We start from the raw sequence: 22,897 nt of genomic DNA, 5'->3' as shown, positions 1-22,897 counted from the left end.
CCTCGCTGCCAGGAGCCAGCTTCTCAGCATCGTTAATTCACCCTTCCAAACCCCGTCCAGAACAGCTTTCTCATTAAGGCAAATGTAAATAAAAGCTGTTCAGGAGCAACTGTGCTGCACAAACTGCTAGGCGCAGGCACACCCGGGCACCGTGCCTCATCTCTGAAAGAGGACAGCAAAGTGTAAAGAAACTCTGGTGTCGGTAAATGCAGGATACCTCCCTGCACCCGCCGAGATGGTCTCTATCTGCCCACAGCGATGCCTGTGCTCCACTGGGGAAGAGAAAGTTCCCTCCTCAGCACCAGACACTGCGTGCAGGGGCCATTTGTGGCAGTCTGAGCCTCTTACTTCCTAACCCCATGTACTCCCCAGGTACTGCCAGCCTCCACATGGACAAAACTCTGTCCCTAGACACAGACCTGCTGTAGCTGATCTCACTAACCTACCGTAGCACAGATCAGACCTCAAAGACAAACTGACAGAAAGAACAGCTCTAGGGTTCTTCTGACAGGTTCATAGACCCTGTTCTCCTAGGAAACCTCAACCCGAGCACAGGAGCACACACCTGCATGTAGGCAGAGCTGCTGAGTCCTGCACACAGAAGCCAGGAGCCTTTCACAGCAAATGCTGTCCCCTGCCCACTGAGCTGTTTCTGAAACACATGAGGCTTCTCATGAGTATTTCAAGGTCGGTTTTTCAACACAATCTGTGAAGAGAAGCCAGGAGAGGAGGCAGCTGAAAGGGAACCTACACCAATGCAAGCCCCAGGCTCTGACAGCCATCAGCCAGAAATGATGGGCAGTCTAGGCTTCTCCAGTGGGATTCGTAATACCCAGAAACCAGTGGAATGGGAAAGGGAAGGATCTGGCAAGTCACTAGCCCTTCATGCCACCCTGGTTAGATTCCCCATCCCGCATTATCGCTGGGCCCAGCACGTGGTGGTAGAAGCCATGCAGATGAAAGGATAGGAAGGTCTCTCCCAAGCAGCTGGGTTCCTCCGATCTGTTAGAGTGGTTGGAAAGGCCTCTACAAGGGCTTCTCCTCCGCCAAAGAGATGGAGGCTGCGTGCACAGTTTAGACAGGAGATTCTAGCTGGGACACGCACCTTGGGCTCCTCCGGTGGCCTTGCTTCCTCGCCCTTCCCTTTGGTCGGGCCGAACCCCAGCTGGCACAGTCCTGCAAGGAGGTCCCCGAGATGGCGGGTAAGGAGGAGGTTGCCCAAGGACGGGTGCTGGGCCACCTCCAGCAGCACCGTACAGCTGGCATAGAGCCGCAGCGTGGCGCTGGGGGCAGCCTCAAGTGACACCGCATCTCGGACAACGGCACTGAACTCCGTCCGGTGCTGCAGGGGCACTCCGACGCCTGGCAAGAGGTACGGACAGAGGCCCAGGGTCATCACAAACTGCAGCGCTGACTGCACAGTCCTCTGCTGGGAAATGCTGAGGGTGTCGGGGCTCAGGGCAGGAGCCGTCTCAGCTGTCCGGGGGTTTGGGGGAGCCGGGCGGTAACTGGCAGCCAAGAGGACCATACACTCTTTCAGGCACAGCAGCAACAACAGCACTTGGGATGCAAATTCCCAGGTCACGTCGGCAGAACCGCCCAGCCACGTCGCCCGGCTCGTCACATCAGCCCGCACGTGCCGCAGCTCACTCCACTCCGCATCCCGCTCCAACTTCTCCCCCACCGCAGCCAAGTTGGACCTCAACGTTTCCAGCAGAGCCGCGCGATTTGCTGCCGGGAGAGCGCTCGGATCCGCTGCTGGAAAGAAAAACGAGCCCGTCTTCGGTACGTGGACTCCATTCAGTCACACCCAGCACCTCGCGGTCGTGAACGAGGTGCCGGGCAGGAAGGGGCCTGCCTCCCTGTCTTGTCTAGTGCATCGGCCACCTGCTAGCCCTGCCGCAGTGGCAGGGCACCCTCACGGCCAACGTCGGCCGCGCCTGGAGCAGGCCTCGCTGGCACTGGGGGCGGGGGGCAGGCACCCAGCCATGCACCGCGGGGAGGGGGATGGCCTCAGCCACGCACGGGGGGGCAGGCACCTGGGGGTGGGGCTGGCCTCAGCCATGCGCCATGCATCTGGGGGGGGGTATGGCCTCAGCCGCCCCCTCCCCTCTCACCGACGCCGGCAGGCCTCCCCAGCAGCAGCTCCAGCGCCTGGGCCACCCGCTCCAGCTTCAAACTCGCGGCCATGGCTGCCCGCCGCAACGCGCCTGCGCGAGACTGCCGCCCGGCCGCCATCTTGGAGAGGTCGGCCGAAGCTGGACGCCATCTTGGGAGGGTCAGCAGCATAGGTATCAGCTTGCCGCCATCTTGGGAGGGGCGCCCTATACTGTATAGGCCCGCCGCCATCTTGAGAGGGTCAGCCGCACAGGTAGAAATTGGCTGCACTCTTGGGAGAGTCACGCCTATATACGTATAGACCCGCCGCCATCTTGGGACGGTCAGCTACATAGGTATCAGCCTGCTGCCATCTTGGGAGAGTCACGCCTATATAGGCATAGGCTCGCCGCCATCTTGGGAGGGTCAGGCCAGGCCAGTGGTGTAGCAGCCCTGGGCCCTGCCCAGTGCTCACCCTCATGCATTCATAGAGGGTGTGTAGAAATTTTACTAACAAGATCGTAAATAATAGTGTAGCAGTTAAACTTCTATAGCAGACTCAGGCTCTAAGGACAGGCTGATACAAGGTCGTAAATAATAGTGTAGCAGACTCAGTGCTTCAAGGACAGGCTGATAAGACACAGGCCTCGAAGTCTGAAGCAGAGATACAGCCCACCCCCCACTAGTTAACATGCAGACAAAAAACAAACAAACCAGTTCTGAAACAATTAAGAGCTGCCCCACCCTGACCTGATATTCACAGTGGAAAATTCCCACCTGCGCACGCGTCTAGTCTGTAAACTATAAATCGCCTCTAACAGTCTTATTCGGGGCCTCTGAGTTCGCTCAGAGTGCCAGCATGCTGAATAAATTTTGAGACTGATAGCGACTCTGTGTCTTTGGGAATAGCTCCGCGAGGGGTTACGAACTCCTCAGCAGGTGCTGGTATCCCTGCCTGCCTCCGCTCAGCTCGGACGAGCATGCCGGCTGCTCTTAGCCTCTCTGGGGTCATGGGCTCCAGCAGGGATTCTCAGCCGGGCGCTGTGAGCCGCTACCAAGGGTGATGTGTGGCGCTGTGCTCTGCCATGCCAGCCCCGCCGGTCTGGTTCATCCGGTAAACCCAGAGCTTGCAGACGGGCTCCCTGAGGGATAAAACATCTTGCCCTGCTGTGGGCCAAATGCCCTGCGGCAGAAGAATTGCTCCAGAGAAGAAGCGACGGCAGAGCTGGCGTTTAATGGGCAGTCCAGCTCACCGGCTGACGTGAATGCCTCTGCATTTAATACGGAGCTGGAATTGTACGCAGTCGTGTCCAGCGGTGCAATGGCACCAACCCTTCCCTGCCTCTCCGTACAGCTTCAGGTCACATTTCCCATGCATGGCTCCTAGTTGTCCTGTCATCGCCTAGGACTCGTGGGCCATGATATCCCACGGACACACTCCCAGCTCAGAGCAGAAATCGGTGCTAGCAGTCACTACCAGCAAATGCTGCTAGCCCATTGCTGCCGTTCGAGGTTATCGGTCAGATCCCAATCCAACCTGGTTATGCCTCCAATCTTTCTCCTCCAGGTAATTCACCAAAAGCAGTTTCCACGGATCCGAGGGGACGGCTGTGCAGCACTTCAACACTTGGTGGCACCAAAGCAGAGTCAGTAAGGGCTCAATAAGTGCCGCACCCTCTGAGAGCGTGAACCTGAGCTGCTGGATGTCCAGGTGCAATGCAAATCATGGGACACCTTATCTGTTCCCAACATTTCCTTGATCAAGGGATGTCTCCTGTGTGCTGGCAAATGGGGCATCAGGAGCCCCACATCTATCGGTTTGATAACAGGGACATAGGCACGCAAGGTTCTTTGGGTAAATCTGATCTCTTTTGGGAAAAATTCTTCTTTGCAAGCTTTCAGATGCAAATGGCCTTTGTCAGCCTGAGGAAGTATATGATAACAGGCAACTAATGCCATGCCTTTTCCTGCAGTCAATTCCGTTCAGTACAACTCTTAACTTATTATTAGACAAACAGGACACACGTTTGTCCATGACACAGCTGATAAATCAGTACCCAGAATATCAGGCCAGATCCCTTTATATTCCTCATGCAGCTGCACACTTACAGCAGTGTAAACAATACCAGGCCTATTATTAGTCTCCATCGACTAAAGGCCGGTTTTGAAAGCAAAGTCAGAGCTCCTACAAACACCAGGTGTCTCTGCTGGTAACCAAGCGTTATTCTTTCTGCCAGCAAAGACTTTCTCCCAGTAAAGCCCAGGAATGGTTGCAGAACCAGTGAGTTGCCGGTACAATAGACAAGAGCAAGTCCCTGCTAGTCATGGCATTTTGAAGAAAGGAGAGGTACATCGTGCTAGATGCTCCAGCTCTCTGTGTATCCAGATGTGGATATTGCTAAGGAAACGATTGTTTCTATCCAGTTACCTGGATGCCTGGCACTGGGGACAGAGATTGCCTCTCCTTTAGTGTCCTTTAGTACCCAGTATGGTCACAAACCCAAGCACAGAGCTCGGGAGGAGACTGAGGCACAGGTGGCTTGTATCCAGCCATCTTCCCACCTGTAAGAGGATCCAGAATTACCCATACCTTCTATAGGCTGCCAGATGCAGAGTTGGAGGCAACGGGATGGTTCAATTAAAGTAATTGTTCTGGTGGGTAAAGACTGAAGTGCTGGGAGAAGCCTCATCTCCCCTAGGGCGGTTTGTGGGTATCCCCATACTCAGGAAGTGAACTTGGGTTCACAAAAGCTTACACTCCCATGTATGTCATACAGTTACCCTATAAAGGTGCAGGCCTACCCTGCTTTCTGACTGGCTTCAGATGAACACAGCTAACAGAGACAGGTAGCCAGCCTGCTCTAGTGGAGAGAAGAGGGGGCCTTTCCCTGAAGTCTTGGCTGGTACCTGGGCTGTTTTGTACTTCCCCCAAAGCTCCCTTTTCTAAGTTCTACCTTTTCATGTACCTAATGTGCACCGAGCAGGCCCCAAGTGGGTCTTTTTACTAGGTTTTTCGGGGAAGAACAAGCCATGACAAGATTCTTTTCCAGTCCTCACTGACAGCTTTGAGCTTGCACCATCTCCATGCATGACATACGGGGTTGGTCTCACCGGGGCATGGTTGTTCTGAAAGCTATTTCTGTATTGTCATTAAAACAAGAAGAGGATGCAGAAAGCATTCAGCTTTTGTGCTTCACCAAGGGAACCAGCTGGGCTCCATCTGAGAAATCACAGCCTTGTTCTCCGGGGACAGCCTTGACTTCCAGCACTGAACTTAAAAAAGCTCAATGAAAATACACCTGCCTAACCAAGGGCAGCAGAGGCAGCGCATGGGCTGTGAGCCTTAAAGGAAGCAAGAAAGGCACAGAGTTTCTTAAAAACAAATTTATTAAAATTTTATAAAAACAGATGATCAAATTAAACACCAAGCCATCGCTTATCTCCTGGTGTGCATCATACCCTCATTCCCTTTCACAGACAAATACAAAATATGAAGGCAACTAAATATACAGTTGAGAACCCAGGTAAAGTCATTGGCTTTTTTAAAGGTCATTAAATGCACTGTAATTACATGGAAAATATGATACATCAGACAACATGCAAAAGGAAGGAATGTTATGATCTGGTATGATGGAAAAATAGAAATCTGCTGGCATCTATTATATTGAGTAAAGGCACCCTACTAAAATGCTATGCAAGCGGAAAAAAATCCCTGTAATAACAGAGCAACTCTCCCCCATGCAAGCACAGGTACAATTTTCTACGAAGATACAGCATGGCTCTGGGGTGAGACAGTCACTTTTTCATATGGCACCTATTCATCCAGGGCACAGATTCGTCTAGGTACCGAGCATTGGAATGATGTGTTGCTTCTGGAGTCATGAACTGAGGCTGGAAAGGATACCACAGCCCTCAGCTGCAGGCAGGGGTAAAGGTGTCAGCCATGCTTCACTGTAGTTTGGCTTATAATCCAATATTTTAGGGGCAGGGGAGGAAGCACAAGAGAAAAACAGGCATGTAACACATACATAAGGACATGCTGATCCCTACGCAGCACAGAGGCACTTGGACAGCTGTCAGCAGAGACTCCCCACGTGAGAGGGGACCTATCTGCTGTTAGTTCCTTGAGGATGTCCCAGGGCATAGTTCACCCCAGCCACAAACTCATGATTGTGCTTGCTCAGTGGGAAGGATAATAGCATCTTTGGTCATTGCAGTTCACAGCGCTAAATGTCAAAGTGCACCTTGGTTAATGGAACTGAATCAAGGAAAGATTAAAAGCAAATGGCACCTGAAAATTCAGTATCTCTGGCAACATCCCCTGCATCTCAGCCCTGTGCTGGACTGCCTTGTACCTTCTGGGTGGGCAGCTACCTCCAGCTGAGTCTGTTAGCCTCTAGGCACCCTGCAGGCATGGCCAGCCCGGCAGCAAATTTGCTCTGACACTTCTTCCCTTTGGATTGAGGTATTCTGAAGGGGCTAAAGATAGTCACCTTGTTGTGACATTGAGGGGAGGGAAGTGGTCAAGAGTGGGGCAGGCTCCTGTCCCTAAATGTGGGCAGCGAGAAAGGCTAGGCAGGCAGGGGACAGTGGTGCAGCAGTAAGTGCTTCCTCCTGCCACACTGCACAGAGCCTGCAGCCAGGCACCACGTCTCTGCCATGCGCACAGGTGCACACGGGAGCCGCCCAGGGCTGGCAGCAGAAGACCCAGTCCAAACACGGACAGCTGAAACGGTCAGAAGCTCCCAGCCCAGGGACAGGAGCCAGAAGAGGGGAGACAGAGGTCGGTTGCCTGTGCTCCTAGAACGCAGTCTGGACCTGCTAAAACACGGAGGATCGGCCTGTCCCTGCATGCATTGCTCTACCTTCAGCCCAGATGGGGCAACACATGCAGGGACCAAAGCAGTGGACAAGACCCTTTTACCCCTGACAGACTACTGCCAAGATGCTGGGTTCACCCCAGCCTAGATGCACCTGCAACAGAACTTTTTCTCCCCAACGAACCTGGACAGCCTTAGCTGGGATGCCAGGAACCTAGACCACAGCAGAGAAACGGGCAATTTGAGGGGTGCTAGCACAGGCTACAGAAAGGGAATTTCAGTCATCCACCTCCAGCTCAGGGAGAGCAATGCCCAAGCTGAGCTAAACTTAAGGGGTCAAAGCAACCATCCAACACGTATCTGCGCCCCCGCAAGGCAGCTACTCCTCCTCCTCCTCCTCACCGCCCCCGTACATATCAGCCAGCTTCTTGAAACGGCCACCCCAGTCGCGCAGGTAGTCATAGTCCTGGTCGCGGTCGGAGCCAAAGGAGTTGAGGGAGCTGAGCGAGGCGGCCTCGGAGCCGCTGCCCTCGTAGTCGAACACCAGCAAGGAGTCGTAGGGCGGCGCCGTGGGGTCCGTGTCGGCCGCCTTCAGGTTCTGGAAAGGGGAGAGGGGTTTTGCAGCGACTTGAGAGCATCCCCCACCGGGAAAGCTGGAATGACCCTTTGAAGTCATAGCGCCAGGGAGCCCAGCACCAGCCTCACCTCGTCGATGAAATTGCCGATCTCATCGGGGTTGGCGGGGCGCGGGCGGTACTGCGGGGCTGCCATAAGGGGTGGCGCCACGTCATTGCGGATCACTTCAGGGCGCGCATCCAGGCCTCGGTGCAGCTGGCTCAGGTCATAGTCCTGTGGGGGGGAAGGGGACAGCGGTCACCAGGAGCTGCTCCTTGCTCAGAGCAGGGCTGCACCAGGGCCAGGACCCCACTGCGGAATTGCACTCCCAGTGCTGCATGGGCTGCCTGGCCCTCTCAAGCCCTGCTGCCAGCTTGCTCAAGAAGGCATCTTGCCTCGAGAGGACGGCACTGCGCGCGGCTGCTCCGGCAGGACCAAGCTTGCAGGGAAGCGGTGGGGGCCACACAAAGACACTGCCCTGTCCCCTCAGACCGGGATCCTCCTAAAGCAGCAGACAGGGCCCCAGGCTCACCTGGTCTTCTTCTCCCCCGCCCTCCTCATCGTATTGATAGACGTTGTCCCTGGTGTCATCCTCCGGCAGAAGCAAGGGCTCTTTTACCACCGACCTCCTCCTGACGAAGAGCAGCAGCAGGAGCAGCAGGACTGGAAGGCAGAGGAAGCAAGAGAGGCTCTTTCAGGTGCTAGCAATGCCAGCTCGTGCATATTTTTTTTTTTTTTTAATTAACATATTTCATGTTCCAGGTTAAATCAACTCCACATCATATTGACAGAGCAGAATTCAATTGTTCCAAAAACCATATCGATTGAGCAGGCACAGCTCGATCATTTTAAACACCATGTATGGCGCTACAACCAGTGAGCATCCTCTGTCGCAGGCTCTCACCCTGGGACTTCAGATACTCCCAAATCTATTGCCAGGCATCCCACGTGCAGGCTCTTGGGGTTCGGATGCCCCACTTGGTCTTAGCTGCAAATGCATGCACATGTCACAAGCCAGAGCTAGAGGCCTGCCCCTCGCTCTCCGAAGCGCTAGCAGTCTAGCTGCGGGGCATGAGGGTGTCCCACACACGGTACTCACTCAGCAGGGCGAGGATTCCCCCAAGGATGCCCAGGATGGCAGGGACGCCCAGGCCACCTGCGGCATAGTACCCCCGGCGGTCACACTGCTTGTAGTCCCCACTGCAGTCGCACACATGGGCTTTGACAATGGTCGTCTGGGACTGGCCCTGCCCGTCCGTCAGCTGCAGGAAGATGTTGTAGTCCCCGGCCTCCAGCTGCTTGTGAAGACGGAGGGCCAGGTCTTCCCCTGGGGGCAAGAGCAGGGTTTAGGATTAGGAGCCAGAGACACCTGGAAACAGCTAGGATGTTGGAGGCAGAGGGTTGCAGGCCCTGAGCAGCGTACAACGCTGGTGCAGGGTCCCGCAGGAAAGCCATGGCCCGTCTCTGGGGATAGCATCAGTGTGGGCTGCTTTGGCTGGAGCAGAGGGAAGACAACACCTCCAAAGCAGCACCAGGATGGGCACCTACCAGCACCAGAGGGAAGCTCGAGCCCCCTTCCCCACTCCAAAGGCCACCTGCAGCAAGGTACTGGGGTCACAGTCGTCTCGCTCTGGGAGCCTTCCCCTCCATCAGCCACTTTGGTTCATAGGGGACTATTGGCATTGCCTGGCCTCCGAGTCCTGCCTGGGACAAGTCTGCTGCCCAGGGTATGCAAAGGTCCCATCTCTGGCTGGGTGGACCAGCAAGAAAGCCCCAGCCCCATGGGTGATGGAAGCCACGGGCGTGTGGGCAACTAGAGCATTTGGCAACCCCAAGCAAGCCTCTTCTCTGGAGCTCAGTGAAGAAACAGGGACTGCCCCAGCTCCCAGGGTCGGCCCTGCACTGCCAGCCTGGACAGACCCACAGGTGAGGCATGGCCTGGGCCCAGGTCCTGGGACAGCCCCAGCAAAACCAGCCAAGAGGCATGTGCCATATGCTGCAGCCACTTACCCTGTGCACTCAGAGTCACGGTCCAGTTGGCACTGGAGCCGTGCGTCAGCTCTGCCTTGAAGGGGGACGTATTTGGGGGCAGGTCCTTGTCCACGATGTGCAGCATTTGCACCGTGGGGTTCTGGTTGCAAATGTCAAACTCCCGTGGATCTGGCACCGGCGCATTGTCGTTCACATCCAGGAGGGTCAGGATCAGGGTTCCCGTGCCGGTGGACTGTGGGGAGCCTGATGGGCAGAGGGGGCTGTTTCAGCCAGAGGGAAGTGCAGAAGCCACGTCTGTCTGCTCTTTGACCCCCGAGCTGCTTCCCACATCCGTTTTCACTGCCTGACAACCACGGGGAGATGCGCTTTTGGACAGGCAGGGTTCAGGTCAGTGATCCTCGCAGGGCACCAGGGAGCATTACACTGCTCAGGCCTGCAGCTTCGAGTTAGGTCTCTGCTGTGACTGCAGGCTGTAGTTACCTTCCCCATCCCAGTAGGGCTGTGGACATTGTGCTGGACACACAATTCTCCCTTTTCCTGCTCCAGACCGCAGCGTGTGCTGCCCCGGGCTCTTACACGGCTGCTGCATTAAGGGAAGGGGAGAGAGCCTGGCTTACCATTGTCCACAGCCAGCACGATGGCCTTGTAGGTGCTGTTGACGATGGAGCTGGACTCCCTGTCCAGCTGCTTGGCCGAGGTGACGATGCCGTTCTGCGGGTCGATCGCCAGCCAGCCCAAGGGGGAGTTTACCAGGCTGTACCTGTACGGGCAGGGAGCTGGTCTTGGAGCAGAAGGGCTGGGAAGGGACTGGGGTGGTGGGAGGGGACTCTGGGCTGCATCAGGGGCTTGCCTGGCCTGCCTCCCCTTGCAGACTGCAGCCGAGCCTATGTCAGCCTCCAGCTAGGGGGAAGGCTGAAGGGAAGAGACCCAGGCAGGGGGCTGGAGACCGCCCGAGTTCCAGCTCGGGGGGTTTGGGGCAGTTCTGCTGAGCTGTGTCCAGCTGCACGGGGCAGTGGCTCGTTCATGTTCAGCCCCAGCCCGTGCAAAGCCAGAGCAGGTTTGTGGGTGCAGTTCAGCCCTGAACCGCCCGGACACTCAGCCCTTCGTTCTCCCCAAGGGAGCAATGAATGGAGATGGGGGAGAACCTAGGAGCTGTGGGACAGAGGGCCCAGCTAGCCCAGCGCCCGGTCTTGCAGGTGGCATGCACAGTGAGCTTCCCCCTCCCGCTGTCCTGGTCAGCAGCAGTCCCAGGTGCAGGATGTCATGGCACTGAGGCAGCCTCCCCGACTTCCCTGGACAGATCTACTCCCCCTGCCTGTCCAGGCCCCGTGACCCTGGCTAGCCCAACAGCCCCCACTGCCTGCTGCTGCAATTAGCTCTCTTAATTACAAGCTGTGCAAAAACAGCTTCCTTGTGTCCCCATACCACGTGGCGGCTATGCTAACCCGGCCACTTGAACATCACCGCGGGGGCCATCTATCTTACGTGATTGTCTGCGCCTGGCTCTTGTCCGGGTCCTGCGCCGTGTAGGAGGTAACTTCCAGTCCTACGGGGAGGTCCTCAGGCACGTTCACGTTTTTGACAGGGGGGATGAAGATGGGAGCTTCATTTATGTCCTGCACGTCGATGGTGATGGTGGCGGTGGAGGTTGGGAGATTCACGACGAAGGGGCTCTCGTTTACGACAGTGACGTACAGGACGATGCGTTTCTGGTTCTCAAAATCCAAGCCCTGGCCGGGACAGAGAGGAGGGAGATGGTTTTGAGCCCCAGGCTGCCCTCACGGTCTGGCTGGATGCCAGGCAAGCCTCCACCCACAGCAGCTCTACTTCTGCCTTTGGGGATCTGCAACCCAAGCTTATGACATCACCTCCCCTGGCATCTTCCACCAGAAACCCAAATGCCGCCTGTGCTCAGAGGACTGGTGCCCACCCTCCACCAGGCAGCATCCCAACGGGCTGATGACAAGGAAGCCTGGAAGACCTGCAGCAAGGCCGAGGGCAAGCCACGGGCTGCCCAGCATCCGGTTCTCATCACCAGACCATGCAATGAACGTCAGCAAGGGAGCAACCAGGCCGGGATGTGCAGGGCACTATGCCCTGAGCTCTGTTGAGGCACTCAGCCCCGGCCAGGGATAGATTAAGCTGGTAAGGGGCCTACCAGGGGTTGCCCAACACCCTTAAAAAGATCTTATGATGCCCCAGAGTACTGCAGCACCCTGCTTGAGGATCGCTGATGCACAGCATAGCTCTGGGCTAACGTGGGACTGCCCCACATTCCCCCTGCTCTTGCCATGACACGAGATTGGGGCCTGGCTTTTGTGGGGCAGAGAAGGCTGGGGCTCCAGCAGGCTCTCTGCTTTGGAGGCACGTCACCAGCCAGCCGCGCGCTGCCCCAGGACGGCCAGCGAGGTGGAGCATGGGCTGGGAGGGCGCGACTCACCTTGGCTGTTTTCAGGACACCGTCGTTGTTCTTGGGGTCCGTGGTGATGACAAAGTCGCCGTTCTCGTTCCCTTTCTGGAACTGGTACACGGCCCTCCAGGCTTTCGAGTCTGGGCTGTCCTCATCCACCACCGTCAGCCGGGCCACCAGAAAGCCCACTTCGTTCTCGGGCACAGTGGCTTCGTACTGCAAAACGAGATGCAGGCTGGATGGCACCAAGCAGCTCCCACCGCTGGGCTGGCTCACGGCACCAGGCCTAGTCTGGACTTCTCCTGGCTCCAGAAAACTCATTCAAAGCCAAAAGCTGTAGCCTCCAGCCCTTGTGGATGGGACAGAGCCCCTCGCAGCAGCAGCATGTAGCTCCCAAAGGACCCAACACTGGGTGCAGAGCTGCATTCGGGGCTCCCGGAGGCAGCACAGCATGGTGCACCGTGCAATGGGGCTGGACAGTCCCGGACTCCAGGGATGGGAGACCCGAGTCCCTGCCGCTGTTATTCCATAATAGCCTTGGCGGGCACGGTCCCCAGCAGGGATGAACAGCATCCCTCCAGCCTCAGCGCAGTCAGCCCAGGTCACTGCTCACCAGCCACGACAGAGCCGGCAGGCCAGGGCCTTGGGTCACACAGCCAGACCGAGCTCCTTCGGGAGGGAGCTGCTGTGCGTCTGTCACTGATGTTTAGCAGGGCACAATTCAGAAAGCTTCCCCACCAAATGCCTGCCTGGCCTGGAGACAGCCAGATCTGCAACCCTCCCATTACAAAGGAAGCTATGCATTGCAATCACCGCCCAGCCAGCATCAGCAGAGCCCCCGGACAGGAGGGGAACGGGGCAATGCGGAGAAGTGGCGGCCACTTACCATGGCTGGCTGGAAGACCGGGGCATTGTCGTTGGTGTCAGTGACCTCGATCACGGCTGTCCCGGTGGTGACCAAGCCAGCGCCTTCCATGTCAGCTGCCTGGAGAGTCAGCGTGTACTCGGGGGTTTTCTGTAAGCAAGATCACGGTGGGGTCAGCATCAGGAAGCAGGGCCATGTCCCCACAGTAACGGTAGATGGGTTCATTGCCGCCAGAGCGGCCCCCGAGCGCCGACGTGAGGCCCGGGCCTGCCCCCTCCCCACAGGACCCAGCCGTCAAGCCAAGCAGATGCGCTGGCCACAGCCCGGACCATGGGGCACCCATCCTCCTTGCTCTGCAGGGCCCTCACCTCTCTGTCCAGCCCCGTCGCAATCACGCTGATGATGCCGTTGTTCTTGTTGATGGTGAACATACGGCTGTGGGGGGTTTCGGGCTCCTGGGTCACGATGGAGTACACCACGACCCCGTTGTAGGTGTTGATGGCGTCGTCCTCGTCTGTGGCAGTCACCTGCATCACGGAGGTTCCTGAACAGGAGCAGGAAAGCAAGGGTGCTCGTTACCACAGGGATGCATCTGAAGCGGGGTGGCATGGTTTGACCGCAGCACTCTTCCCTGCCACGGCAGGGGGTCGGACTTGATGATCTGCTCAGGTCCCTTCCGATCCGACCAGCTATGAAACTACGGTAGGGAACAGCCCTGCAGGGAGGCAAGCAGCCGGCGTTTCCACCCATCCCTGCCGTGCGCGCTCCTTCTTCTGAGCCTGCCTCGAGTGTCAGACCAAGCCCTCCTCTCCTGGCCCCCATCGCCCACCCACACAGAGCGTCCCTTAGCCTGGAGTCCCAAGGGGAGCATTGGCACAGCCCAGCCCCCAGCCTGGGATGCATCCAGGGCCTCCGAGGGAGGCTTAAAACCCCCCCGACACATGGAGCAGAAAGGAGGCGAGGGGCAACCAGCAAAGCCCAGAAGCATGGGAAATATCCATAGTAGAGCACAGCATCACTGCACCTAGATCACCCCGACCAGAAGCTGTCCACCCTCCCCTTGGCCCCCTCCAGTGATGGAGAGTCCCCCCTTCCCTGGCATCTATAGCCCCAGTGCTGCCCCTCGAGGCTTTGTGCTGCTGTAAGTCAAGTCCTTCCGGTGCTCAAGTCAGCCCTTGTCACCCAGTTTTATGGGAACATGCCCAAGGTGCAGGTCTGGGCCAGCAGCCCTCAGCCCACGCTTGAGCCGGCCCCTGGCTCAGTTACCCGGCTTGGCTCCTTCCTCAATGCTGCCCGTGAAGACGTTCTGGGTGAACTGGGGCTTGTTGTCATTCTGGTCCGTCACCGTGATGATGATCTCCATGGGGTCCTCCACGCGTTGCCCGTTGGCAGACACAGCGTGGGAGAAGAGCTGGAAAGAGCACAGGGCTGCGAGGCATCAGCTCACTGCCCCCGGGCCCTGCAGAGACACCCCCTGCCCACTCCCTCAACCCATGACACTGCCACCAGCCCAGAGTTTCTCCACTCTGCCGGGCAAGGGGCTCAGAGCTGGGGAAAGTCCGGGCTCTTCACCGTGCAGCTCCATGCGCGACCCCAGGGCACTGCCAAGGCAGCCGGCAATTGCAGAACCCAGCTGCAACCCTCCCGGGCCCCGAGTCTGATGGGGACGAAGCTCCCACACCTCATTCAGGAGCAGGTCTCAGGGAAAGAGCCGGTGCCAGAGCAGGGAAGAGCCATCCCCAAGAAACCCCCACCACCTCCCCTGGCCCCAGGCTTGGATGCAAGCACCCAGACAGCGGGATGTGGAAGCTCGCCACCCCCGTGCCCCGCGGCACCCGGACTCACGATGTACTTGGGGATCTGCTCCCTGTCCAGCGGCTTCATCACCAGCAGCCAGCCCGTCTCCCGCTCGATTCTGAAGGTGTCCACGGGGGGCTCGTCCGCGCCGGGCCCCACGATGCTGTAGAAAACCGTGGTCTCTTTGTCCTTGTTGGATTTGATCTGGGGGAGAAGCAGTGGGAGGGTCAGCCAGGGAACATGCACAGGGCCTGCCCTGGGGCGGGGGTCCCACAAAGCAGCTCCTCACCGTCCCAGTCCCAGCTGCGAGCCCTCAGCCGCGGCGTCTGCCTAGGAGACCTTCCACACACCCATGCGGCCCTCCCGGCTCCCCAGCCTCCCCCTCAGCCCTCTCCCACCCAGTAGCCCCCAGACCAGGTTTAGCGCCGAGATGAAGGCTCCTCCGTACCTGGACCAGCTGCTTGGGGAAGGGGCCCCGCTCATTCTCGGGGCAGTTGATGGGTGGGATGACCCAGTCCCTCTTCTGCCTCTTCAAGCCAGGACGGGACTCCGGGAAGGTCAGCACGTCCGCCCGAGCGCCCGGTGCGGCGTCCTACACAGAGACCGGCCACGCTGAGACAGGGTCCTTGCACTAGCGGCCACGAGGCAGGAGGGCGTGCAAGCAGCTCAGCGATCTGGGCACTGCCTCCGCCGCCTGCTAATGGCTCACGGATCCATTAGCCAAAAGCTTTTACTCGTGTAATGCCGGACCCGGCGCGACGGGAACCGCAAGGCACTTCCAGCTTCCAGTCAAGAGGGGCGAGGCGGGAGGGCGTGCGTGCGAGCTGCCTGCCAGCCCTGGCCTTGCACCCAGGGCACAGGAAAGGGGGCATTAAGGGGGTTGGGCTGCCCCAGTAAAGGGGTTGGGGGGCACTCTTTCGGCTGCCCAAGGTGAAGGGGCTCTGGGAGCAGGCACAAGGGGAGTGGGGGCATCCTCTCTGCCCAGAAGGGAACGCCCCGAGCCATCTCCTCTGCAACAACCTGGGAAAGGGACAGACCGCCAGCACGACGCAAGATGTCCCCGTACCACGTGGTGGCTGTGCTGGCCCCGCTCCCTCTGGACGACGACCTTGGCCGAGTGCTTGCGGCCGGTGGAGTCCCAGGCGTGCACGTGGAAGCTGATTTCATGGTCGTGGAGCTGCAGAGCACGTTTCACCCGGACAACGCCGTCCGTCTGCACCCGGAACCGCGTGTCACTCGGGGAATAAACCGTCCGCCGTCTCTCCGGGCAGTCCTTGAAGCTCACTGCCAGGGAGAGAGCGGAGCGGGCTTAGGGGCAGGTGCACTGGGGTCCCAGGCCCCCCAGCACCAAACCTGCCAGTGCCGGAGACATTAATGCTGCTCGTGCAGGCTGCTTTGCTTCACAGCCCGGAGGGGAAAGCAACTGCGGGCAAGGGGGCTACGGGGGGCTGCAGGTGGGGAGGCTCGGACCGGAGGGGAAGGGGGCACGGGCGCCGGGTCGGCGCAGCAGAGGGGCAACATGGCACTAGGCACATGCCACGGAGAGAAAACCCACGATCAACTCAGACCCTGCAGACGGGAATCCCCGACTTCGAACCCCTGCCCTGGGCTCGCCGGCTGCCGGCAGAGGGCCCTGCTGCCCTGGCCTGGCCGGCGCCGCTCCAGAAACAAACAAGCCGAGCCTCCCGGCGCCCGCCCGGAGCAAGGAGCACCAGCAGCTCAGGGCTGCTTCAAAATGGCTCCGCCGCAAGAGCTGGCGCAAGAGCCCCGCGGCGGCGGGGGCGTCTGCGCCCACCGAGGGCTGGGGCTGCAGCGCCCCGCAGTCGGGCTCGGGCCACGTCTCACGGCCGAGGCAGGGGCACTGTCCCCAGACCAGCTGGAGCAAGGGTATCCGATGCCTCCCTGGGGCAGCTCGTGTGTCTGCACAGAATGGGCTGAACGGGAGGGACAAAGCGTCACACCCAGAGCAGAGCGGTTTCCCTCCCTGCCGCCCGGTCCCGAAGCCTCGAAGGCACCGTCCCAGTGCAGCCTGCAGACGTGTCCTCCCTGCGGGTCCCCTACCACCGTCACTGCAGGCCGGGCGAGCGCAGCGTGCTGCACGCCCCACGGACCGCAGGGAAGCCCGTGCCGGCCGTCGGTGCTGCGGCCACGGCCCAGGCCAGGGGCACCAGAGCAAGCAGCCCGCGCCAAAGGCCAGTCGCAAGCCAGGTGCGGAGCTGAGCTGGGAGGGCCCGAGCCAAAGCAGAGCAGGGTTTATGGGGCCAGGTGGGGCTCATGTCACAGAGACGAGCGAGCGCGACGGCGCCCAGTCCACGACGCGGAGCCAGGCAGGAAGGGGGCTCCGGAGAGGCGACGCTCAGACATGTCTACACATGCCAGCCCTGCGCCGGTTTGAAAACCAGTTTGGCGATGCTACGTGAATGCTCCCGCCTGGCTGCAAACCGGTTCCATCGGCCGAGCGGGAGCCCGGGGCCTCGGCGAGTGCAGACGGGGTGCAGGCACGGCCGTTCAGCTCCAGTGCTCCGCACCAGCCGGGCACAGACCGCGGGGGACTGGGGCAATTTCCCCGGTGCCCAGCAGGCTCTGTCTGGCTTTCGGGGGCTCCTCCCCAGCTCCCTGCAGAAGCCAAGCCCACGGGGCTTGCACCCTGTGCCCCTCTCCTGGCAGGAACCCCCTGTCCCCTTCCCCAGAGCCACCCCCAGCACCAGCACGGACTACCAGGCAGCACCACCGTGCTTGCCCCGGGGACACCCCCAGGGGCCACAGGACCCTGCGCCAGGGGCCCCGCTGCTCTCATTTTGCAAGCCGAGGTGCGACGAGATGGAACGACGCACCCCGGCGTCCCCACGCGCAGGCGAGGGAGCAGGCCTGAGCGCGCCCCTGTCCCCTGGGCACCGCGGCAAGAGCCGGCTGGGGGGCGAGGACACCCCCGCTCAGCCTCCGGGGAGCTCCTGCTCCGGGGGTCAAGGCCTGCACATTCACGGCCGAGATCCAGGAGCTCGCCCGCTTCACAGCGTCCCCCACCGCCGGGGCCACGCTCCCGCCCGCGTCGTGCTGTCACCACGAGCCCTGCGGAAAGGTGCTGCTTGCACAGGGCGGGAAGCGCTGGGCAGCTGCAGCCCCCCGACCACGCCTTCCCCATGCTCTGTGCATTGCTCGAGGCCTCGCCGTGGCCTGGCAGAGGGGCAGTGGGAACCCCGGCGCCACCGCGGTGCCAGCCCGGAGCCGCTCCGCAGGCGAGAGCCACTTCTGCACCGCGTGCGGCCACGGCCCTGCTTCCAGGGCAGCGACATCCCAGCCGCCTGCCCCAGCGGCGGGGGCTGACGCGGCTCCGCGTGGCTCCGGGCTCCCAGAGTCAGCTCACGCTGCTACGGGGAGCAGGCTGCAGCAAGCACCAAACAAACGCTGCCCGGTCCCCAGACCTCCAGCCTCCACAGGCTGCTACCATCCCGCCCCAGTCCGGGGCTGGGCAGGGGGAGGCCAGAGGCTCACAGCTGGGAGGGAGCAAACCTGGGGTCCCGTGGCCACCAGGCCCAGTCGGCAGCGGCCTGTCCCCTGCTAACCTGGGGTACTCGGGGCCCTGCAGGGCTTGGAAGCATTGGCTTCCAGGACTGCTATCGACTGGGAAAGACCCCACGTCCCTCGTGCTCGGTTTCCTGTCACACGGGCAGAAAGCAGAAGCGAAAGGGAGAGCGACCTGGGTCTGACCACGGGTCTTCTGCAGTCCCTCTGCTTGCAGGCTCCAGGTCTAGGAAGCTCCGACTCCAAGGCCGTGCCCCTCACCCCCTGCTCAACATCCTTCCTCCAAGCACATCCGCTCCCTTGGTGGATCTGGCCGAGCTCTCAGCGTCCACCACATCCAGTGGCCGTAACCTCCATGCTTTAGTGACCTGCGGGTGAAAAGGAGCTTCCTGGTGTTCATTTTGAACCGACTGCCTACTTATTTCAGTTTGTGACCCCTGGTTCTCACCTTGTGAGAGTTGATAAGAAATCCCTATGGATTTCTCTTCACCAGTTAGTATTTGGTAAACCCTTCTCATGTGTCCTTTGCTAAGCTGACCAGGCCTGGCCCCTCCAGTCTCTCCTTGCATGGAAACCCCCCCGTACCCCTCGTCCGGTTGCCCATCTCCGGACCTTGGAGTTCTTCCGCGTCCTCGCAGAGGTGCAGGCACCAGAGCGGGGCGCAGCACTCCAGGTGTGATAAATGGGTAAGATGAGAGGGGCTCTCGCACCCTCCTGGCCTGTGCCTCCCCCAGGTGCAATGAAGCCTCCTGCAAGGGGGGGCCAGCCATGTCCAGCTGCCTGTCCTGGGGAGAGCTGGGCACCCTGAGGCAGGGAGATCTTTTTTTTCTTCTTTAATCCAAGTGCCAATTAGTACCAAATGCAACCAAGCAAAGCTCAATAACTGAGCCTGCAAAAATCCATGGGTTGTAGGACTTCAGCCGGGCCAGCACCTTGCCAGGACTACAGGCCTGGGCGTTCAGGTGCACCCCAGATCCAGGCAGGCAGCCTATATGCAAGTCCCAGGCCTCCGGGATTTTGGATGCCCCCAGCCACGCTCGATCTCAGCCAGGGCAGGGAGGCAGGCTGCACGGCAGGAGGGAAGGGCCTCGGCTATGCACCTTTCTGGGCCTCCAGACTGAAGGCAGGGCAGAGGTGCCCCTTTATAGACCAGCGACATCAGGTATGGATATAAAGCATAAGCTTTTGTGAGCCCAAGTTCAGTATCGGACTAACATGACCAACAGCCTCGCGGTGTAACAGGAGACCGAGCCGGGTGCCGCCGTCCCGGGGGCAGACAGCGAGCTCAGCTGCCTCTGCCGGGCCGGAGCAGCGCAGGGAAGCACGCGCCTGTCCTGCTAGGAATACGTATAGTCCCCCTGCCACGAAAGCTTTCACTTCCTGCCCTGTCCTTCCTTCCAGCCATGTCTCCTTGCACCCTGTTTTCTGGTGTCCCAGCCAAGAGCGTGCCCCTCCGGGGGACCTGCACATTCATCCCCAAAGCCCCAGGCTCTCGGGGCAGCAGCTTCTCGGGTGCCGAGGCTTCACTGCACCCCTGCCCTGCCTCAGCCCAGCTCTTTCAGGAAGTACCTGGAGACCTTTCACTTCTCCCAAGGGCTCCAAGGAGGAGCCAGGACTTTCCTGTTGCCCGGGGGAGCCGGCTGCCTGGCAGGAGGCAGAGACGGGATCGGGTTCCCCGCAGCAGGTGGAATTTGAAACCGAAACCCATCGGGCAAGACCCCAAGTGACCCTGTCCCCACTCAGCTCCTGCACCCAGCTGCCAGGGCCTCAACTAGGATCCAGGCAACTAGGAGGCTGCATGGACCCCTTCCCCAGGCAGCCGGACCCACGGCCCCTCTCTGCCATGGACCATGCATAAGCGGTGGGGCCCGAGCGCTGACGGCTCAGCCTCCCAGCCGGCGATGGCTGCAATAGGCCTGGTGCCGGGCGCGCGCACAGCGACGGCCTTTGGGAGTACGGAGGCTCCGGCGCCTCCCGGGGCGCGTTTTCTCCGCAGCCGGTGCCACGCTCCGAGCCAGCAGAGCCAACCCCACAGCCTCGCTCGCACCGACCGGTGTCTGCCTTCACCCTGCCCCGGGCTTCCCGATTGCTGGATGCCAGCAGCTTGCATGGGGGGCCTTGGTGGCAGCCTTGGGGGGCCTCAGGTTCCTTGCAGGGCCCCCCGTCGGCTCCAGCTGCAGTATGAGCTGCAGGGGAAGGTGCAGGACCCGGGCGCGGGGGGCAGCCAGGCCAGGTGCCCCCCAGCAGGGCCCGCTCCCACCCGCGCAGGGCAGGGCAGGGCAGGGCAGGGCAGGTGACATCACCGGAGTTTCGCCCCACTCCAGACTGGCTGGGCGAGTTTCTCCCGAGAGCTGACTCAGAAGCCCGTCACCCCGTGTGTACACAGCGCCAGGCTGGGAATGCGCCAGGCATGGCGCTGAGCTGCTGGGACGCCAGCCAAAGCCTCGCCGGGCTGCAGGAGTGGCTAGGGCCGTGCTAGGTGGGGCTGCGGGGCTCAGCACGACGGACCCGCCGCGGAGGGACCAGGAATCCTCTTCCAAGGGGGTGCATAGGATTACCTCCCCCCCCGCCGTCAGGCAGGGGCAGGGCTTCATCCCCTTGCCCGTTGCCCTGTCGCTGGCTAGCCTGCCTGCAGCTCATTTCCAACGTCCGCGGTGCTAGCTGTTGCCCCCAAATGTACACATCCCGGCCTGGGTGCACAGGGATTTGCCCAAGGCACTGTGGGCAGTCGGGGGGTGGGAAAGCTGGGCTTCCGGTTCATCCCCTCCCCTTATGGCAGCTCCCCCCGCAAGCTGGGGACGGAGGTGTGGGGGCTCCCGGGGATGCCTTGGAGGCAAGCGAGCAGCTGCTGAAGCGCCCAACGGGAGGCACAATTAATACACCCCGGGCAGCTCCATCCAGCCCTCCGAGGGGAGTCCTCCAGCAACAGGTCTGCAGGGAGGGTTTCGGGTACAGCCCAAAGCACCCAGCCCCTGCCCAGGAGCAGCCCTGCTCCGGCACTAACCGCTCACAGCGGAGAGCCCCCGCGCCTGGGTTTTCCTCCTGCCCCGTCTGGGAGACCCCATCCTCTCAGCCCTGAACGGCCTCCAGCGCCGCCAGAGGGTCGAGGCCTGTCCCGTGCACCGCAGGCAGGCTGACCCCGCGAGCCTGTCATGCCTCCGACCATTGATGGTGACGGGGGACTGCCCTCGAGCTTTCCCCCTAGCTCCATCAGCCGTTCAGCTCAGGGCCAGCAGGACGGGGGCACCTAAACCTCAAAGCCTCTGGGCTCGGGGCTCGCACGTAGGATGCCTGCCAGGGCACGAGGGCTCCGTCTCACCAGCACCGAGCTGCCTCCGGCTGCAGCCCCAGGCGGACGCCCCGTGCCCCGCTGCGCTACTCTGCTCTGCGGCCAAGAGGCTGCCGGTCCCAGGGACGGGCGTGCTTTGCCACCTGCTCCTGGGCCGAGCCTCCGCAGAGGGTCGAGTGCGGGCAGCGAGCAGGGAGGAGACCTAGGGCCTCGAAACAGAAAGCAGCGGGGCTGGGAACCTGGGGAATTCCAGCTTGGGAAACGGGTGGTTGCCCAGAGAGGTGGCTCGGGCCAGCAGGGAAACCACCCCAGACAAGCCAAATCAGGCAGAAACCACAACCAAGTGTCCCAGCTGCTTTGGAGATGCTGCCAGGAAGGTGTGGGTGCCACGGGTTTTCCCAGGCGGCTCCTCCACCCGCTGCCTCTGGGCAGGACGGAGCCAGAGCTGCCTCGCACCAGCCTCGTCACCCATTAACCAGGAGCAAACGGCACTGCCATCGCAACCTCCCGGAAGGCCCAGCACAGCCCAGGACCCCACGCGCGCCACGCTCTGCCATCGCAGCACCAGCCACCCCCGGCTGCAGCACAAACGCAAAGGGAAAGAGGAACCGTCACTGCCAACGCGGACCTCGGCCCGGCTCCCACGACTGCAGACATGCAAACCGGGGAGGGACGCGGCCCGGCGAGGGGGCTGGGGCCGACTGCACGCAGCAGCCGCATCCCACCGGCCAGCAACGGCCGCTGACAAAGTCACGGACGACGAGGCAGCCCAGGCAGCGCAGTGGGTCCGCCCCAAATCACAAGCTGCCTCGGCGCCCCGCTGGCTCTGGGCCTCAGGTGCCAGCAGGCAGGTCTGTGGAGGCCAGCGCAGACCGTGCGCTTCTCCAGCCACCCCCGGGGACAGTGCCCTGCCATCACTGGGGGATGCACGAGACCCAACCAGCTCTCCCCAGAGAGACCCGGCTGCCCCCTGCCAGCCAGAGGAAAGCCCAGGTCACGCGCCAGCCCTGGGTGGGAACAGCTTTGGCCCGCTTGCAGCCTGGACATTGTGCTGCGGCTACCCCGGGGAATGGCTCACGCGTGTGCCCTCGCCCCACGGCAGGTGGGGGGGCCCTGCCCTGCTCTGCTCTGGAAGAGGAGCCGGCCCCCTTGCCCTTGCCCTGGGACAGGAGCGCGCACACGCGGACGGCTCCCATGGCACAGCTACGACACCCTCGCGTGCCCTGCAGCGACTCCTCCACGTCACCAGCCCCTGTGGGCTGCCAGCTGCTGCTGCCCTGGCGGCAGCCCCCGAAGCCACGACCCTAGGGTGGGGACCAGGGCCCCCCAGCAGCTCGGGGTCGGGGACACCCCAGATCCACAACAGCCCTGGGGAGGGGGCTCTAGCAGCCAGAGGCACCCGGCAGAGATCAGAGAGGCCCTGCGCTTGCTGCGAACGCCACCGCCCACAGTGCCGGGCATTCGTGCAGCGCCAGGAGAGCGCTCCCCCG

General features: G+C 60.9%; 2 protein-coding genes across 2 annotated transcripts in view; both read right to left on the bottom strand.

The window, feature by feature from the left end:
- Nucleotides 1-2,522, bottom strand: part of TANGO6 (transport and golgi organization 6 homolog) — a 51,536-nt gene extending 49,014 nt beyond the window's left edge. The window contains exons 1-2 of the mRNA XM_019536070.1: nucleotides 2,118-2,522; nucleotides 1,106-1,758 (exon numbers count right to left, since the gene is read on the bottom strand). Coding sequence (XP_019391615.1) covers nucleotides 1,106-1,758; nucleotides 2,118-2,349 — 885 coding nt within the window. The 5' untranslated portion in view covers nucleotides 2,350-2,522. The remainder of the gene's footprint in view (nucleotides 1-1,105; nucleotides 1,759-2,117) is intronic.
- A 2,944-nt stretch (nucleotides 2,523-5,466) lies between these two features.
- Nucleotides 5,467-22,897, bottom strand: part of CDH1 (cadherin 1) — a 27,536-nt gene continuing 10,105 nt past the window's right edge. The window contains exons 10-23 of the mRNA XM_019535462.1: nucleotides 15,663-15,904; nucleotides 15,045-15,188; nucleotides 14,645-14,800; nucleotides 14,066-14,210; nucleotides 13,168-13,343; nucleotides 12,821-12,949; nucleotides 11,965-12,150; nucleotides 11,010-11,254; nucleotides 10,142-10,284; nucleotides 9,543-9,767; nucleotides 8,632-8,859; nucleotides 8,065-8,195; nucleotides 7,623-7,766; nucleotides 5,467-7,515 (exon numbers count right to left, since the gene is read on the bottom strand). Coding sequence (XP_019391007.1) covers nucleotides 7,297-7,515; nucleotides 7,623-7,766; nucleotides 8,065-8,195; nucleotides 8,632-8,859; nucleotides 9,543-9,767; nucleotides 10,142-10,284; nucleotides 11,010-11,254; nucleotides 11,965-12,150; nucleotides 12,821-12,949; nucleotides 13,168-13,343; nucleotides 14,066-14,210; nucleotides 14,645-14,800; nucleotides 15,045-15,188; nucleotides 15,663-15,904 — 2,513 coding nt within the window. The 3' untranslated portion in view covers nucleotides 5,467-7,296. The remainder of the gene's footprint in view (nucleotides 7,516-7,622; nucleotides 7,767-8,064; nucleotides 8,196-8,631; nucleotides 8,860-9,542; nucleotides 9,768-10,141; nucleotides 10,285-11,009; nucleotides 11,255-11,964; nucleotides 12,151-12,820; nucleotides 12,950-13,167; nucleotides 13,344-14,065; nucleotides 14,211-14,644; nucleotides 14,801-15,044; nucleotides 15,189-15,662; nucleotides 15,905-22,897) is intronic.

Source organism: Crocodylus porosus, unplaced genomic scaffold (assembly GCF_001723895.1).
Source record: "Crocodylus porosus isolate Cpor-Errol unplaced genomic scaffold, CroPor_comp1, whole genome shotgun sequence".
Taxonomy (NCBI): Eukaryota; Metazoa; Chordata; order Crocodylia; family Crocodylidae; genus Crocodylus; species Crocodylus porosus.
This window is presented reverse-complemented; position numbering and strand designations above follow the sequence as displayed.